The following is an 18,902-nucleotide window of genomic DNA, read 5'->3' as shown; positions in this document are numbered from 1 at the left end:
GAAGAATAGTTAGGATGCTTCAGAGAAGCCATGCCCATTCCTAACTAGTCTCTTCCAACCAGAGTGAGACAAGGCAAAAATGTGGAAAGAAAAGGATAGTCTTTTTGGCACAGCTTGCCCAGATTTAGGATCTCCTGAGCCCCTCTCATAGGGGGGTCATAATGACACTGAACTCAGAGGCAGGCCTCAGCCCTCTGCTTATGCTGGAGTCATCTCAATGGTGCCATGACAGTCCACGGCCTTCAGTGCACAGGCTCAGTGTCTCCCATCAAAGAGCATATGGCCCAGTTCCACTGAGAATCCTCTGTTCCTCCAGTATCACACAGTGATGGAAACCAGCACACCCAGCATGCCCATCATCGTGACAAAAGCACAGGTGCCCTGCTTGGGGCAGGCACAATTTGGCATGGGCTGGCAGCCCCGTGTCAGGTCCACCAGGTGTACTGGCCCTGGGGTGTGCATTCCACGTGCAGGGGGTTCCAGGAGGGGCATGGCACACGGAATGGCAGGTGGGGATGGGGATGGGATGTCACTCCAGGAACAGCCACATATGTGAAGGGCTGGTCTGAATGTCCTTCAACTTGTTCTCTGCCTGCCTCTTCACCCCCAGTGAACTTGCCCTCACCCATAGCTCTAGCATCAGGAAAGCAGGGTAATGCCCAACTCTGCCATTCTGACCTCTTTTCCTCCTCTGCAGATCTTGTATCCAAATGCCTGATGAACATTTCCTCCATTTGGAGGGCAACCTCCTCTAAAGCGTGACCCTGAACTTCATTCCTTGGCTAAGGCCCCACCAAACCTCCAGACACCCAGTCAGAACCCTGGGCTTCCCCTTGGATGCCTTCCCTTCTCACATTTCCTACACCCGGTTAACTAAATGATTACTGGTAAGAGGTAACATTCACATAGTACTCGCTATGCCCCAGGCACAGTTCTGAACACCTTACACGTACTGACTCAATATAATCCTAACAACCCTGTAAGACTGGCACCATTACAATTCCCATTTTGCAGATGACAAAACTGAGGCACAGAGACTTCCCCAAAGGCACACAGCCAGCAAGTGGCAGAGCCCAAATTCAAACCCAGGGGTCTGGTTCCAGAATCTTAACCACTTTGCTGCTGCCTCAGTAAACCTGCATCCTTCTGGCTCTTGGCAATTCCTTATCTCCACACCCCGCCCTCCCTATCACATCTCACCAGGACCACCATGAAGCCTCCTTACCGCCCCAGGCCCCCAGATCCAACACATCCCTGCAGCCAGGACAGCTATACGGAGATGCAAATGTGATGATGCTATCTACCTGCTTAAAATCCTGTAGTGGCTTCTAGCTGTTACTGGAGACATCCAAATCTTTCAGCAAGCCTGGAGGCCTCCGTGACCAGCCTGCACTGAGCTTTCTGGCCTTCAAGCCACTCCCTCCCGTCCCCGTGAGCACGGTGTTTCTGCTCATGGTGTCTGCCCTGGGATGCTCACCCCGGCCTCCATCATCCGCCCAGGGAAGGTATACATCTCCTCCAAGCCCCAACTTAGAAGCCACGTCCTCTAGAGCCTCTGCTGTCCTTCCCAGGTGGAGGTATGGGTTTCCTGCCCCGCATTCACGTCTATCCTCTCCTACACCACAACTGTATTGGCCTGTTTGCCGGTCTTTCTCCCTGGAGACTGTGACATCTGTCCCCCAGGGAGCTCAGATTATGTGTCATTCACCTTCGAATCCTCCATGTTTGATACTGTAGGCCCTCAGTCAAGGTGTGTTGACTGACTAAATGAATTAACTCAAGCGCCTAACATGGGAAACACACACACAGAGGGAGAAGTGAGAAGCAGTGCGTTGGCTGGATCCTACCTCTTCTCCCTGCCTCAGCCCTCCTAGGCCAGGGCCCCACTCACCGGCTGCCCTGGGCAATGGCAGGCACGATATCATGGCTGGCACGGAGGGGCCGGGTCCTGGCCTTCATGCGGGCACGCTGCAGCAGATGCTTGGCTTCCTCATGCCTGGGGCTCAGCACGGACTCCGGCTTGGGACCAAAGGTCCTACAGGGTGGCACACAGGCCAGAGCAGGCGGGGGAGGGATTAGAAGAAAATAACACGGATTAGAAGAGCTTTAACAGCACTGAGCATGGCGGTGCCCGAAAAAGCCCTGCATGTGCAGCCTTCCTTGTCCAGTTCCCACACAGAGGGCACCGGCCTGGGGTCTGGGCAATGGCCCTGAGTGTCTCTGGACAGGGCCGGGGAGCTAACCCACCTTGGACAGATTATCTGCTCAGGATTTCAGGAGACAGAAATCCCAGGAGGATCTAAGAAGGGTAGGGGAATCTCCAGATTATTCTATTGTTCCTTCCCTGGGCAGGCAGCCGGAGTTATCTGGGAGGACGGGGGAAGGGCCCGGCGTGTTGGACTGGGCCTGTGCCCAGCCAGATGGTCTTTACACACATCACCTCCTTCTCTCCTTCTGCTTCTCTCTGCACCCACACGTACCCATGCAAGCCCCCACCGCAGACTCAAGAAGTCAGGCCTCAGCCTGTCACATTCTGCTCCTTTTGGGGGAATGACATTTCTATAAATCCTGGTGCTTGCTTGCCTCAGTCCCAATCCAAACCCGTTAGGCATCGGCTCAGGGCTGAGAGAAATTAAGCTGGACCCACACCAAGTCAGCAAATGGCTCGATTTTCATAATAATAAGGGTCCTCTCCCAGCCCTCCCCACCTACCAGATGTGCGGCCTCCCCAGCCAGTCCAGAGCTGCGGAAAATGACGGTGGCCCTTTTTCAAAGCTGTCTCGCAGACAGTGACATACAGCCAGTGCCAGGTTACAGCAATAACAGCAGCCCCACAACCTCCCGCTGACAAGCCATTTCTCTCCACAGAGCTCCCTCTCCCCAGCCAGGCTGGCCCAGGGCAGGTGCGCTCTGCACTTGACAGATGAGGGTGTTCCGCAGCAGAGAAGAACATTTGGCATGTTGCTCAAGGTCGAACATCAATTGAGAGCAAAGCAGACGATAGCCAGCCCCACTGCTTCCAGTATCCTTCCCACACCCTCTGTCTCCTCCTTCCTCTCCTCCTTGGATCCCAGGGCAGGCTTGAGAATGTTTGCAGCTGGAGTCAGACATGCTCTTTCATGTGACTTTGGCCTCCCCTGTCCTCACTGTCATATACGCAGGGGCTGTCCTTACCAGGGAGGGTCCACAAAAGGCAGGTAGAGGCCTAGCCAAGCATACCTAGATTTCAGACTGTAGCGCCCCAAATCCCTTGTCTTACCCACCCCGTATGTCACCCGGAGAAAGGGGCCTGACAGGGGGAAGGTACCAAGTAGTTTCCTGGATAACGGAGGACAGATGTGAGTGGAAAATGGCATAATTCCGAGGCGTCCTTGGGACATCCTTGGACAAGCTCTGGGCAGTCTAAGGTCCTTTCTTTCTCTTTCTGTTTCTCTTTTCTTTCCCTTTGCCTTCCCTTCTTTTCTTTCTTGCTCATTATTTGCACCTAACCTTTCTTTGGGGGCTCAAGGGGGGGAAAGAGCTGCCAGAATAAAGGCACCATCTGTGCCCATGAACCCTGGCAGGGCCCAGGCACAGTTCTGGAACCAGGAGGGTTTACTGGAGTGACGTGAAAGCGAATCTCCAGGCCCGCAGCCCTGTGGAGCCTCCTTTGGCAGGAGAGGCCTTGCTGTGCACAGCTTCCCAAGCAGGCAGCTCCTCCGACGCACGGCTGCGAGCAGCTGTGCTCCCTGGGGCTCCTGCTCCGACAGCAGAGATAATGAGGTTACCAGCCCGAGAGACGCCCCTGCAGCCGCGGGCCTCTGGCTGTCTGCCCGCACACTTGGAGCCTTCCGGTGACAGCTGTGCTTCCCCGGCTGTCTGAGGGCATTTGTCACAAGACCTGGTGGGCAGGCAGGAGGGCCCCCAGGCAGCTGGCCAGATGCTGCCAGGATTGGCCTTGCCCCCAGGTTTTTAAGCCATTTTCCAGCTTTGCTGTTTCTTTTTTACTCCCTCTACTTGGAGCTGTTAATTCTTTCTTTCTTTCTTTTTTTTTTTTTTCCATCAGCTGCCCTGCTTTGGTTCCTGGCAGACAAAGCTACTTTCTCCACTGATTAGAAAAGCAAGGCTCCTGAAGGCATCCATGCAGTAACAAGCTGAGCAGGGAGGGGAGTGGCAGCCACCTTCACAGATGGCAGTCAAGGTCAGCAGGGTAGGAACTCCTGGCCCTGACCAGCCCTGTGGAGGGGAGAGCAGTCTTCTCCCAGGAGGCGGGGGCAGGCAGCCTCGGTGTTGTGGGATGCGGAGCCTTTCCCAGCCAGACTGCCCACCCCCCCCCCCCGCCCCCCTGCCCCCATCCATCACTGCATCCTGCTGGTCCGCCCAAGGGGCGCCAGCCCTGCCAGGCACACAGGTTCAGACTCTTCCACCTGAGGGAGGCTTTCCAGTCTAATCTGGCCCTGGCCTCTGCCAAGGGCACACAGCCCTCGAGCCAACCCCTTCCCATCATGGACTATACCCCACAATCTCAGCTCCCACAACTGTGAAAATTTCCTGGAAGGGCTGGGGCAGACACTGCAGGGCTAGATTAAAGCAACTCCATCTCGGAATAACAGCTTTTGCTACCCTCTGGAAAACCTGCATGTCTGAGACTCATTCGTTCAGCAGGCAGGGTATGGGGATAAAGTAGCTGAGTGCTTTTCTCTCCTGGGCTTTAGTCTCCCCATCTGCAAAGAGCGGGAGTTGGATACGGGAGTAGACTCACACCTGCTACCTGTGAGTCTGGGTCTGCCCAGGTAGTCCGGTGCACCACAAGGCTGGGGGAGGGATTTTGAGGTCCTCTCCCCGGGGGGATCCACACCACAGATGTTTGGCCACCAAGGAGCAGCAACACCTACCAGGAACTAATTTGGGGGGACGACTGTTGTTCCACATGAGGATTCTGGCCCTTCCCTCTGCCCCTCCAACCACCAGTGTCCCAAGCTGATTTCAAGGACTCGGGCAGCATGCACCGCACCCCCCCCCCCCCAATCTGGCTTGTTCATCTAAGCCAGTTTCCTGGTAGAGAGATACAGGCTTAGCTCCAACCTCAGGTCCCCTCAGGGCCAGACAGGTCGAGGTCTCAAGTCAGGACAGACGCCATTCCTCTCCTAGCCAAGGAGGAAGGGGTGGTCAACAGGACAGACTGGCCTCTTTCTGCAGCCATCATAATCCTGGATTAAAATAATAAGCTCCAGCAAGTCTGGGTCTAACGCTTTCATCTCAAGAACATGAATTAGGGAAATAATTTGGACTCTAAAGAGATCTGATATTTCCCAGATTCCAGGATGCAGTGGGGTAGAGGGGAAACGTATAGCGTACAGAACATATATAAGTCTTTTCCCCCACCATTTTTTCCACCTCTGTATATCATAAAGCCTCTAGATGACCAAGGATCGAGCTCTCCTGCTGTTATACCGTGTAGTTTCCCAAGGGAGGGGAAGAGAAAAGATGGGCCTGAAACTGATTCCTGGCTGCATGTGCCATGAGGGCAGGATGGTGCCCTGGGTGCACGATCACAGCCACCTTCTTCCCATGGCTGCAGGACACTGACAGGCTGCGGCCACAGTGCTGGTTAAAGTGTGGTTCTGGGGCAGCCTAGCCAGGTTTTCATTCTGGGCTGTCCCCTCACGAGCCATGTCACCCTGGCAGGTTACTTTGGGGTTAAGCCTCAGTTTCCTCATCTGCTAACTAAGGGTTCAGCTGATAAGTGAGCTTGAGCTCCTTAAAAGAGCTCATCACAGAGTCAGGCACTGGGTAAGAGTCAACCAAGGCCAGCAATCACTATTACCACTGCTGTGGTTATTAGTAGTATTATTTTAAGTTACTCTCGCCCCCTTATGCACAAAGGATGGAATCCCTAAACATGAACTGGAATCCCTGCCGAAGAGCTCACCTCGTCATGGTCTGCAAGGGGAAGGTATGTTTGGAAGGGAAGCCATCTTGAGGCTAGAGAAGCCTTGGTGGTTTTGCTCCAGACAGCATCTGACAGGGCTTTGCAGAAGAGGCACCTTCCATAGAATGGGAGCCAGAGGAGACTGGTAGCAGAGGGAAGCTGCTGACAGGTAATAAACAGGTGCTTATTCTCAACAGGGAAGAGGAGCGGGCTCCTTCAGAATGGCTGCTGTAGGATACGCCTGCCTCGCTTAACACCTTTGAAAGGATCTGGGTGGAGGCTCCCAGAGCTTTCTTAAGATGCCAACTTCTTATCCGGGGATAGTAGAGTGGCTGGCTTTGCCACTCTTCTTGAAGGCTTCTTGAAGAAGGCTAACAAACTCCCTATGGGGCTGCCCTTCTGGTCAGCACCGCCTGGCCTCAGCGTGTGGAGGCAGGTGTCCGAAACACCCCCACATAGTGGGAAGAGTGGCGGGCTCAACTCTGGAGGCCAGGAAGGAGGGTTTCCTCTTGTTGAATTTCAGACCACCCCCCACAGACGGTCTAGGGTAAAGTAATTTTCTACGGCCTCTGTTTTCACAAAGACTGGGACCATAATAAGCATGTGTGGCGTGTATGTGAGTGAGGTAATGGCGTGGCAGAAAGCTCCAGGTGGCACTCGCTGTGCATTAGGGTTTCAGTGTTAGTGTGCTTCCTTGTCCACCCAGGACTTAAGAGCACTAGGTGAGCGGGAGCACAGTAAGCATTTGAAAACACTGGTGGGTGGTTTAATTTTTCTTTTTAGTTTTATTCTTGGTAGGCTTGAGATTGCTAAGGGGGCTTTCGTCCAGTTTTCCTTCGTGTCTGTATATCTTTTATTTTTTAATTTTTTTAATCTTTATTTAATATTGAAAGAGACAGACAGACCGACCAAGTATGAATGGGGGAGGAGCAGAGGGAGACACAGAATCCAAAGCAGGCTTCAAGCTCTGAGCTGTCAGCACAGAGCCCAACATAGGGCTTGAACCCACAAACCACGAGATCATGACTTGAGCCAAAGTCAGGCACTTAATCAACTGAGCCACCCAGGTGCCCCCGTGTCTGTATATCTGGGTAGGCAGGATGGCAGGTGGCTGGGGATATGCAGGACAGGTTGGCTCTGCCAGCTTTCATTAACCCCTTGCTCTGGGGTGTCCTCAGGTACACCTATAGCCCTGAACATCCTGGGGATGTGCAAGAGTGGCTCTTCTCCCATGCTCACCCCCAGGACTCTTCACGTACCTCCTAATCCTAGGGGCCCAGAAGATCCAGAACTGGACTGGTAAGCCAGAGTGATCTCCAACTCTCTCACCAGCTCTGTAGCACGGGCACTAGGCCACAGGGGACAGCAATGGTCCCGCACTGTCAGAAGACGCTGTGGTCTTACCACAGAGGGAGTGGGTGTGGCAGGAGGAAGATGGTTAATGTCTCTCGTTTTTTACTGCCCTACTTAAAATCTAAATTCCAAAGCTCTCCACTTATGGAGAGCCAGCTTCCCCACCCTGTATCCCGATAGTACCCACGCATTCCACCTCACCCTTCTCCCAAGCATTCCTGTAGGTCCTACCCACCGGGAGTGTCCTCTCCTGTTTCCATCCAGATCCTATCAAGCCCACCTACACTCATGCATATGTGCTTCTGCCAAGAAGCCTGTTCTGTGCAGCTACTTGGCCGGTCCCGGGTCCCGGAGATAAGACCGGCACAGTTTTTGCCCCCAAGGAGCTCCAGGAGGAGACCCACCAGCAACATCTATGGCCAATGCTGAGGCAGGCAGAGAAGGCAGTGAGCACAACAACGGGCAATTCCCTCTGAAATTATACACAGGGGTCGGTTCACAGGAGACTCTCCAAAAGTGTTAGTGAATACATTAACTTCTAAAAAGCTGGCAATATTCTCGCAGCTGTGGGTCTGACCACTAGAGCCACAGGCACGGCCTCTGAAATTCTCGGGGGCTCCCTGCCTGCCTCACTTTAAACTGGAGTCTCACAAACTGCTTTGGGCGGGGAGTTTTGACCTCTAGCAATCCCAACAGGGGCCTGAACACTGGGACCCACCAGAGTGTGAGCTGCTGCAGGCTGGCACTCTGCCCTCTCTTTTCATGAAGAGGCATGGGAACTGGAGACTGGGCTTCCCCTGAGCCTCAGCTTCTGAAGTGGGCACGATTCTACCACAGGGATGGGGTTGGGGAGGGGGGGAGTTGGAATCAACAGCCTAGGGAATCCTCTGAGTTTCCTTCATCATCAGAGCACAAATAAAACACAGCCCCAGGGACCCTCTCCTCTCCATTTCCCCCTCCCAGCAGAGTGGTAATTAAAGCCCTGCAGACACACTTGAGGACCTGGGGCACTGATCGCGCACATGGAAGGTCCTGATTTGAGCCGGAGCAGCCTCAAGAGGGCGCCCTGGCACCCTGGCACCTCTGGCTTCACACAGGTTTTGCACACCCTGGGATCCCATGCTTCACTTGAGATCCTGAGGCAATCTGTAATCCTGATCTGCTCTCTCCGAGCCTCAAGATAGGGAAAAGGCTGAGCTGGTCGTGGCTATCTTACGTTATGGGGATGGGATGCTCGCGGGCTGCGAAGAATGGAAGAGGGCAGGGCCAGGCCTGGGCAGAGCACACGCTTCACTGTCCTCCCCACTCCTGTCTCTGACAAGCCCAGTTCCCAGTTGGCCCGTGAACAGGTGGCTGACAGCACTGGCCCCTGTTTGCCCTCTCTGAAGTGCTTACCGCCCCCCTCCTCTCCCCAAATTCCCACTTCCCAAATCATCTCAACAGTGGCTTGGAAGAAACAAGAATGGCCTGTGGAGCCCATCACCTCCCCTTCTTTGCCTATCCCTGGCCAGCGCTGGGGGAGGCAGAAGACCCCCACTCAAGGAGTGGCCTGTGGGGCGCAGAGAGGACAGCTGTGGCAGTGTGGGAAGAGGGTTAGAGCGCAGGTTTTGGCACCAAGCAGCCCTGCATTCCCATACTTCATAGCTGTATGACCCTGGGCAAGTCATTTAATCTCTCCCCAGAGGGGCCTCTTTGTGAGCGAAGCAGGAACAATCCATATAGCTAGTTATGAGGATAAAGTGAGAATGTGGTGAGCACTTAGCACAGGCCCTGGCACACAACAAGAGCTGTGGTCCTCAACAACACGTTGTCCTCCTCCCTCGCCTGGTCCTCTGGAGGGAAGGACTGGCCACTGGGATGTTCCAGCTTTCTAGGACAGGACCTTCTCTTGCCCCTCAAGAGGCAACACTGGGGACAACACTGGGGTCAGGGGATGGAGGTCAGCATTTGGCCCTCAGCATGCAGGGTCCCAGCGCACTTCTGACGTTCCCACGGCATCACAGGTACCTCACCTCCAAGGCCGACTCTCCCCGTGACCACCCCCCTCAACAGGCTGGCCACACATCCCCACCCCCGACCATCAGACAGTGACGACTGTCTTAGGCTCTGCAGTAACCATCATTTCGTGAGCTTCTTGTCCTATCACCTTGCAAAGCAGTAACAATTGTAGACAATTATAATCAAATACACATTGGATTAATGTGTATTTTATAATTAAATACACTTTGGGTTAATTCCATCAAATGGTTACTTGATGCAATACTGAACGGCACTGATGCTAACCTGAGTGTGAAGCAGGACCATTTATGCCTCCAACCCTCAGAGGAGAGGACTCACTGCCCAACCACGTCCTGACCCCTTAAGGATGGCCATCTTAATGCCCGGCCATAGCTTCAGAACACCCCACTGCCCAGGGCCCTAAGCCTCTCAGTACAGATGCGAAATCCCCAGGACACTGGTCCCATGTGGTGCTCCTGGACTGCAGAGCGGAGAGTAGCATGCCTTACTTCGGAAGTCTCTTGGGGAGGTTAGCTATACAGAAATGGCATCAGTAAATCCACCCTCGTCAGGGGACAGATGGAGCCTGCCGTGCCTTCATATCTGCCAGGAGACTCAGTAATAGAACCAAATGCGGAGCCCTGTCCGAGGGGGCCTCAACACATGGCCGACCTCTCTCTCATCCTTGAACTAGACACGTTCCCTGGCCCTTCAGCGTGGGGGTCTACTCAGCAGGGGCCTGACTGTAGATTGCCAATAGAGGTCAGTGGGGCACTCTGACCTTCCAAACAAACCAGAGGATGGAGTTTTCCCCATGCCAACTCTATGCCCAGATATATGCTGGGCACAGTCTGAAAGCTCACTCACACAACTTCTCTCCACACACCCATACCCGCCCAGCAGATACCTACATATCACACAGTACACATATATGCACACATCCATGTATCCTGCACCTGCACACATACACTCGACCTGAACCCTAAAATGCTGCAGGTGTCCTGGCAGTTTAAACCACAGTCTAGAAATCGCCATCCTGAGGATTATACACAAATGCCATCTCCTCACGGTGCTGGGGGGAGAATACCTTCCTTTGCTATGGTTGAGGTTCTCCTCCTTTAAAACAGGTATTTTCATCACTTATTATCCAACATGCAAGTTGGGAGCTTTGGCTTCTCCCTTCAAGAGAGAGGTCCGGACAAAGCCCCCAGTGGTAGCACCTTGCAGCTGGGCCTCTCTCCCAGCCCCGGAAGAAAGGGTGTGAGGGGTGGGGGGCAGAAGCAGCCACAGGAAGAGGACGCACCATCTTTGCCTGCCTCAGCTGCCTTCTCTGCGGGCTCTCCGAGGAAGTAGGAGGGAGAGGGAGGAGGACAGGGTGTCGCTGAGGACCACAGTCCTTTCTGCGGTCACAACCCTCCATGCCGTGGCGGGGCTACGGGGAGACCTGATGAGAGGCAGAAGACAGTGGCCATGGAGGCGGAAGAAGAGAACCCTAGCAGAGCGGAGTCAACTATGATTCCAAATCATAGATAGTGAGGGACGAAGGAGCCAGACAGCCCCCTGTCCACCAGGCCCTTGGCCAAGGCCACTGCAAAGGCCAGTAGCCAAGCAGGAGCTGGGTCGCCTGAATCTGGGGAGTCCTCAATTTGTAAAAGCAGGGCCAAGGGGGGCCCCTCCACATTTTTTGGAGGGCAGGTTAGATGAAGTGGAATTTATGCATGGAATGGCCTGGTGATGAAGAAGTAACAATTCTGACCTCTGACCTCCACAGAAACCATGAGACCCTCAACAAGTGACGACACTGCACAGCCGGAGAAATGGAACCTCTCCGGCGCCTGGCGTTCCGGAGCCAGGAGCTCGGCAAAGACTGAGGCGGAGGCCAACCTCTGAGTGGGTGCCGGAGAGAGCCGCTCACCCCAACCGAGCGCACGTCCTGCCGGGTCAGGACACTACCCATGTCAGAAAGTGGCCCCACTGCTCCAACCACCCTGGTGTGCCAGGTCCCCGAGACACTGGTGGAGGGGCTGGAGTAAAGTCTGTGGGATGTCACAGGAGACTGGAGGAGGTGAAATCCTTTACAGGAGCCAGCACCGCCCCCCCCGCCCCCGGATGGGAAAGGGACCGTGGGGTGAAAGCTCTGCATTTGTGTACCCTCCCTAAGGATTTTCAAAACTCTTCTCTCATTTTAGCCTCACGACAGTCCTGGGAAGTCAACCAGACAGATACTATTTGGGCCACTTTAAAGATAAAGAGACAGAGCCCAGAACAGGGCATATGACCCAGGGAGGCAGAGCAGGTTGCTGGTATACTCATGGCACTGTGCCCTGCACCCGCGGCAGCCAGGCACCAGTGGACGCTGGGGGTGACCGGCACATTCTATGGGGTCTCACATAGGAGGATCCCCAGCGGCCCACTGTGCACTGGTCTGCTGGTGTGGGATCTGCCTGCCTCTTGCTTTCTCGAGGTCTCCCACTCTCCCGGTGCTGGGTAAGCGAGGGGACCACAGCAAGGAGGCCACGAGAGGAGGTGCGCACCCTGGGCTCTTACCTGTTCTGGTCTGAGTCCTGCAGGGAGATGCCTGAGTCCCAGTCCACGTCCCCGGGTGGTCGTTCTAGGAGGCAGAACAGAAGCAGAGATCAGGGCAGAGCCAGAAACTGGGCTCTCAGGGGCCACTCAATGAACATGGAGAAGACAGTCTTCTTCACAAGCAGTTTGCTCCCCAGATAAATTCAACTCTACTCTGTGTCTCAGCCTAAGAAGTGGAGGCACGGCCTGTCACGGTGACAGCTGGCGGGCACTGCCATGGGCCCAGGGGACCGTGTGGGTCCTGTCAGGTGTGGGGTGAGGAATGGACTTTGGGGTGGGAGGAAGGACGTGAAAGAAGGCGCTCTCGGACCTGAACACTTCACATCCCGCTGCCCGAGTACGGCCCACCTAACAGAACACCTGACCTGTTTGTGGGTAGGGTTTCCCCCAGGAGGCAAAGAGGTCCCCTGGGAGCTGAGGGCAAGTCAGCGGAGGGAGGTGCAAAATCCCACTCCAGAAGGGCCACAAGAGAGAACGAAAGGGAAGAAATCATGGTAGCCTCCACGCCAAGCAGAGGGTGGCCTCCAGTTGGTCTGAAGGTCATGGGGTCTTCGCAGACAGGTAGAGAATCTATGTCAGAGCCAGAATAAAAGGACTTCTTGATGAATTAGGTGACAGGCAGCTGTGCTCTTCTCCCCTTCCCGCCCCACCCCTCCGCAGGTGCCCTCTTCCCCCTTGTCCCCTCCTGGACTCCCTCCTTCTGCCCCCACCACCCAGACCTACAGAGTGAGCCTCACCTGGTATACCTCTGTCCCGGGATGGAGTCCAGGCTGAGATTTCCACCTTGGCGGGGCCTTGGCCCCCAACACTGAGCATCTCCTGCAGCAGAAGGCGGTTCCTCTCCACCCGGTCAGACAGGGACAAGGCCCTGCCCCCAGTGCCCAGAGCCCCCAGGTCTCCAGCTCGCCAGAGCCCCCCGAGCAGGGCTGGCCTGGGGACAAAGTCTTCTTCGGAGGTCAGAGACAAGCTGTCCAGGTCTCCACCTGTAACTAGACCATCTTGAAGGGCATACGACCTTCCTTTCCTCAGGTGGGGCACGTGGGTGATTTTGTTACAAGGACCAGGGCCCCCAGGCCGGCCCGGAGTGACTCTGTGGATAGGGCTCTCTGGCAAAGAGCCAGGCCCTGGAAGCAGGCTCCCCTCATTGTCCGGCAGTGCCCACACTGCTCCTGGAGGCCATGGGCTCTTCCCGTTCCAGCACTCAAGCCCAGGAGTAGGCGGCCTGGGCGGTCTGGGAACCTCCTTCCTGGCAGGTTCACTCTTGTTGACAACACAGTCCAGCTGCGCATCAGTCAGGTTCTGAGCAGGGAGGACCACCTCAGCATCCGGCAAGGAAGACCCCTCTGACAGAGTCCCAGCTCCACCCACCCTGACCCGCCTGCATTTGGATTTCTTAGATGGCCTCTCCTGAGAAGTGAGGCAGGGGCTCACCCCCTGTTTGCCTGCTGTCATCTTTTCCTTCAAGGCCCTCACCTTGGACTCCAGCACAGAGGGACCTTGGCGGTGTATCCCCAGTGCACCGGGGTGCTGGGGCACCATCAGGTTGGGTGTTCTGTCTTCCAGAGAGCAGGACCAGGGTCCTGGGAGGTGTCCATTATCCAGCCGTGGCTCAGGGCCACTTCTCTCCACACCTGAGGTCATCTCCATGGAGCTGGCTGTCCCGCTCCCTGTTTTGGTCCCTCTGGAAAAGAAAACAGACAAAGCTCCTGAGACCCAGCATATGGCTAGTAGCTCCAACACCCTCCTGGGTCCCCAGAGTGCCTTGGTTTTGAGCCCTGTCCAGATGAGAAAAACGTGGGGACAGAGCTTTGAAAAGTATAAATCATTGGATGGGACAAACAAGTTACTATTGAGTTTTTTCTTCCAAGTCTGAGGAGCGTTCTAGTTTTTCTACCCCCATTTTACAGATGGCGCACAATGAAGCTTCAAACAACAGCCAACTGTGGACCGGAGTGAAAACAGGGGCCAGATTTCCCAATCCCTGGCCTCTTGCTTTGCTGACAAGTGACCTCAGAGGATATCAACCTCTGCTAATAGCGGACACGCTCTTCCCTTTTTAAGGGAAGCCAGTGCAGATGAGGGGCTTCAGGAAGATACCCCTCAGGATCTGACTCTCTGGTTCAAGGTGCCCACCTGTGTACAAGCCACAGGACTGCAGCATGGGGCTGCGCTCAGAGGGTGGCCACGATTAGTCGCCGACTCCTGTCCACATGTGCTGTGTACCAGGCAGGCCTGCAAGGGCTTTCAGACTCTCAAATAATCCTCACACACTCTGCCAGGATGGGATTATCCTCCTCATTTTCACAGACAGGGAAACTGAGGCACACAGAGATTCGGTCACGCAGGCGGAGGCCGGGTTTGCAATGCAAAGCCTCTCCTTCCAAGGCCAGGGCTTTTTCAAAGCACTCAGTGATCAAGTGATCACTTACCCCCCACCCCCCTCATTCTGTAGAGGAGAATATCCAGACTGGAGGGGTTAAGTGACTTGCCAGAATCACAACACTCCTTGGTGGCATGGTTGATGTCATAGTCTTCACAGGGAATGAAAATGAGCACGGGATTTTATTCACCAAGTGGTTCAGTGCACACATACGTGCCACGACGTGTTAATATCCACCCGCTCTCTGGGAAAATGCTGAAACACCATACGTTTATATATGTCTCACTTGAAGTAAACGGCTTGTGTAGAAAAATCCGTATTTACTTAAGTTACAAATTAGGAGTTAATTTTTCACTTCAAAAAAAGTTCATCACAGAATTCCCCGAAATAGTCGTTTACGACCAATCGACTTAAACACGTTGCAGGAATGTACACACTTCATAAAGCAAAGGACACAGTGCAAATGTCACATCAGCCTTACGCCGGGGAAGCGAAAGGGGTATCGTCAGGCGGGCGAGATCATTTCCTCCACCGGTTGATCTAGAAGTTAACCACTTTCTCCTGCAGCCCGGCCGCCGAATCCTCTCTTGTAAAGTTCAGTTCAGAAAACAGGGGGTTCGGGGCAATCCCAGCCAGGGGAAAAGCACTTCCGACGGGGAGCCTCTGGCACCGCGCCCCCGGAGAACCCGTCTCCTCCAACGGGGGCTCCCCGGGGCGCGGGCAGCCTTCCGGGGAGGCGCCGGCTCTCGCCCCCACAGGCTGAAGCGGGAAGGACTCTCCGCGCCCTCCCCCGCGCCCCTGCTCGCACCCCCCCCCCACCCTCCCCCACCCCTCCGCCCCGGCCCGCCCGGCGCCTCGCTCCCGCGTACTCACTGGGGGCCGCCGCCCGCCGGCTGGGCCGCCGCCGCCTCCGGCACCCCCTCCATCCCGCGGCGCGGCCCTGCTCCGGCCCTCTGCCCTCCGGCCCCGCCGTGCGGTGTGGGGTGCGGGCCGCCGCCTGCCTGCGGGGTCCGAGGGCCAAGCGGGCGCGGCCCGGGCTGGAAGGAAGCGGCATGGGCTGCCAGGTCCCGGCTCTGCCCGCGCGGAGAGAGGCCGAGCCGGGCGCGCCCCGGGCCGGGAGCGGAGAGAGGGAGCGCGGAGGGCAGAAAGGCGGGGCGGCGGAAGGGGCTGGAGGAGCGGGACCGGGCCCCCACCCAGGCCTCCGCCGCCCTCCGCTTGCCTCCTTCTCGCGGCCGCGGCGGCGGGGCGTCCCAAGGGCGGGAGAACGAGCGGGGCCCGGGCGCCGGGGGACCGACCGCTTGGCGCGGGGCCGGGCCAGGCTTCGGGGCGTGCGCAGCGGGGGACGCGGCTCCGCGCGGGCGAGGGCCAGGAAGACCCCGCGTTCCTCCCCGGCTCCCCGGGGAAGCGTGCAACTCCACACCCGGGGCTTGGGGAGCAAGCTCGGCTGTCCCGGGGGAAGCTAAGGAATGCCCTTTGTTTAGACAACTTTTCCCGAGGTCTCGGTCTGCCCTCTCCGAGGTGCCCTTTGCAGACGCTCGCGGGTACCCGGAGTGGAGGCGGGCTCCCTCATCCTGCCCGGTCAGGGGGAGAGCCTGGTCCCTGCGTTGCCAGCCCCTGGGATAGGGATCGGTTCTCAGAGTCCTGGGGACTCTTGAAGAGACCGGGTCGCTTCTTCCACACCCGGGAGCAAGTAGCAGCCAAGGGCTTGTGGGTAAGGGGCATTAAGGAATCTACTCCGAAAACCATTGTTGTACTATATGCCTTTACCTGCAGCTGTGACCCAAACCGACGGGGCTTTCTTTCTCTTTCCACCCAGAGGGAGGTAACAGAATCTCACCTGTTACCAAACATTTCTACACAAAGGACGGGAAACAGCAAAAGAGTTAGGACCCGGGAGATTCCAGAAATCTCTACAAAAGCAAAGTGCTCATCCATCTTTGCTTCAGATGACAAGCTTCTCACTCAAAATGGTTTGCTCTGCTGTTTGTACCTTGCTTACTACCGTCACCATCCAGATGACAGGCACGGGCACAATGAGGACCACACAATACGGGGGGGGGGGGGGCGCGGGAAGGATGGTTTCCAGAGGAGGCCTGGCTCTGGAGTGGGCAGGACTTATCCTGCAGCAGGTGGGGCCATCCGGGCACAACCCCCCAGGCCCGAGAGCAGCTGTTTGGGGAACTGTGCTAGATTGGCCTTGGGCTACTTTAGGAACCCAAGGGATTATCTAGGGCAAACCCTTTGTGTTACAGAACACACGCAAGCTCAAACAGCTCTCTCCTGTCAGGTGTCCAAAGCCTGGGACCAAAGCTCTTGCATCCCCTCTCTCTCCATTATTCCCAGAGCAATCAGTTCCTCCAACAGGGCACTTTGTGCTGTTGATTAATCCTGATCACTTCATAATACGGTTATGTGCCGTCTATGGAGGGTGTACGGAGCATCCTTTCTACAGCTTAGGAAACTGAGTGAGGTGATCTCGCCAGGATCCCAGAGCTAGTGAGTGGTAGGCTCTCTAGAGTCCGAGACCCTCCCCTCAACCACACTGCCCGGCGCTGTCGCCAGCCTTCTGCTTGTGCACATTCAGCATGGAAGGATTTAGTTTAAAGAATCAAAAACTTGTGAAGTGCTGTAAGAGCAAAGTTACGCTGCCGCACAGTCTGGCCCTCCCTGTCTGGATACCTTCTGCCATTCTTATTTCTGCGATCCAGGGTAAAGTCCCGTAAACCTTGCAAACCTCTCTTCCGTGTGCGGTGTCAAGGCTAACTACAGTACTGTTACAGTTACTGGGGAATTTCTATGAGCTAAGGTACTCAATATAGGATCCTTTAGGTCTTTACAACAATCACAACGTCAGTATAGTACATCTCCACTTTAGGGATAAGGAAATTGGGGTACAGACAGGTTACACGACTTGCCTGAGGGCCCACAGCTAATATAGTCAGAATCTGAATCCAGTCCTGTATGGCTCCACGATCTTCTGCCTTGCTTCCTTCTTCCAGAGGCTCTCAGAGCTCAGACTCTTAAGGGTAACTTTAGGACTCCTGCTCCCCACCCCCAGAAGTTAATGATCTGCAAGGCAAGTTTCTGAAAGTTCCAGCAAAAGCTTACTGTTTAAAGGAAACCTGCTCCCCCCGCCTTTTGAGATGCAAATAATCACCTTCAGTTGACTCATTACGTTTGTTACTTTACACTTAATGTAGGGGGAATGGGTGTCACATCTCTATAGAGGTTTTAAAAGCCATCTAAAAATACCAACAGGCAAATCCTCACAAGCTATTAAATTATCACGGCATTCACATGTCTGAGAGCGCTTCTCATTCATCTGGATTCTGTCTGGTTCAGCAAATATCTGTTGAGTTTCTACTACGTGCCAGGCACTGAAAAGACACAATGTAATACCATAAGCCCTGTCCTTGAGGAATTTCTGGTCAAGTTGGTGCAGGGGAAGGGAAACAAAACTTCCATTTGAGTGCTCCCCAGGCAGGGTAGCACAGGGTGGAGGTATACAGGTCTGCTCCCAGGAACAGCAAGACTGAGGTGTGTGTTGGGTGGGAGGGGTATCGCAGAGAGTGGGTCTTGGAGTTGGCCAGACAGAGGGGGAGGGGTGGGAGAGCCATTTCTGTCAGAGAGATTAGCATAACCACAGGCATCCAGGTGTGAAACTGCCTGGTTTCACTGTTCTAAAGTGCAAAAGTTACACTGGTTAAAAGGCAAGGGTGGGGCGCCTGGGTGGCTCGGTCGGTTATGCGTCCGACTTCAGCCCAGGTCATGATCTCACGGTCCGTGAGTTCGAGCCCCGCGTCGGGCTCTGTGCTGACAGCTCAGAGCCTGGAGCCTGTTTCAGATTCCGTGTCTCCCTCTCTCTCTGCCCCTCCCCTGTTCATGCTCTGTCTCTCTCTGTCTCAAAAATAAATAAACGTTAAAAAAAAATAAAAAAAAAAAGGCAAGGGCAGGGCTGAAGCTGCAAAGCAGGGGTGACTCCTCTGGGGTCCGGGTGAGGAGCTTGGGTGCTGTTCTGTGTCGTGGGAACCCCTAGGAGGTGGGCTCCCTTGAGCACAGCACGTTTCTGGACTGGAGAACTAATTTACGCCTTGTGTATCAGAATCCGTCATTACCATTTTCTGGAGAGAAGTCTAGGAGGAGGGACACAATCACACTAGGAGGTACGAAGCCATCACATAGCCTTCTTCCTAGGGCTCGTACAACTAGGGAACCGCTTTGAACAACTAAGGAAACCCACCATCCCAAGAAGCCTCCTTCCCCTTAGCCTGGGTGAAAACACGGCCTCAGTCCTCCTCCTCACCTTCCCCCAACACGTTCTGAACACGCAGCTTGAATAAGGAGCCGTATAGGATGTGGAAATCGGGTTTCATGTAGGATGAAGGAATGGGTGAGAGATGGTCCTATAAGGTGACACCGTTAGGGGTGAGTGGCGTGGGAATGGGGTGGGAGGGACACCTCTCCCGTCCCTCTACTGTACTACCTGGGGGAGCTTGTCCAACCGGAAACCCCAATTCTGTGCCTGCCCCTGTCTCGGTCATGAGACACCTGGTCTCAACACACAGGCAACGGACCCTGGAAGAAGCTTCTGGGGATGCTGTTCATAGCCCCAGGGACTTTTCTTTCCAGCAGAGGCCCAGGAGAGCACTGGGACTTGTTTTCCTTGTGCCTGCC

General features: G+C 55.2%; 1 protein-coding gene across 2 annotated transcripts in view; it reads right to left on the bottom strand.

Moving 5' to 3' along the window:
- Positions 1 to 15,929, bottom strand: part of KIAA1614 (KIAA1614 ortholog) — a 42,457-nt gene extending 26,528 nt beyond the window's left edge. For both annotated transcript variants that reach the window (XM_086693845.1, XM_086693846.1), the window contains exons 1-4: positions 15,102 to 15,929; positions 12,586 to 13,529; positions 11,810 to 11,873; positions 1,892 to 2,035 (exon numbers count right to left, since the gene is read on the bottom strand). In XM_086693845.1, the coding sequence (XP_086549971.1) occupies positions 1,892 to 2,035; positions 11,810 to 11,873; positions 12,586 to 13,529; positions 15,102 to 15,154 (1,205 nt within the window). In that variant the 5' untranslated portion in view covers positions 15,155 to 15,929. The remainder of the gene's footprint in view (positions 1 to 1,891; positions 2,036 to 11,809; positions 11,874 to 12,585; positions 13,530 to 15,101) is intronic.
- Positions 15,930 to 18,902: the final 2,973 nt, after the last annotated feature.

This window comes from Puma concolor, chromosome E4, assembly GCF_028749965.1.
Source record: "Puma concolor isolate L17-30 chromosome E4, mPumCon1.1.hap2, whole genome shotgun sequence".
Lineage (NCBI taxonomy): Eukaryota > Metazoa > Chordata > Mammalia > Carnivora > Felidae > Puma > Puma concolor.
Note: the sequence above shows the minus strand (reverse complement) of the source record. Positions and strands in the feature narration are given on the sequence as shown.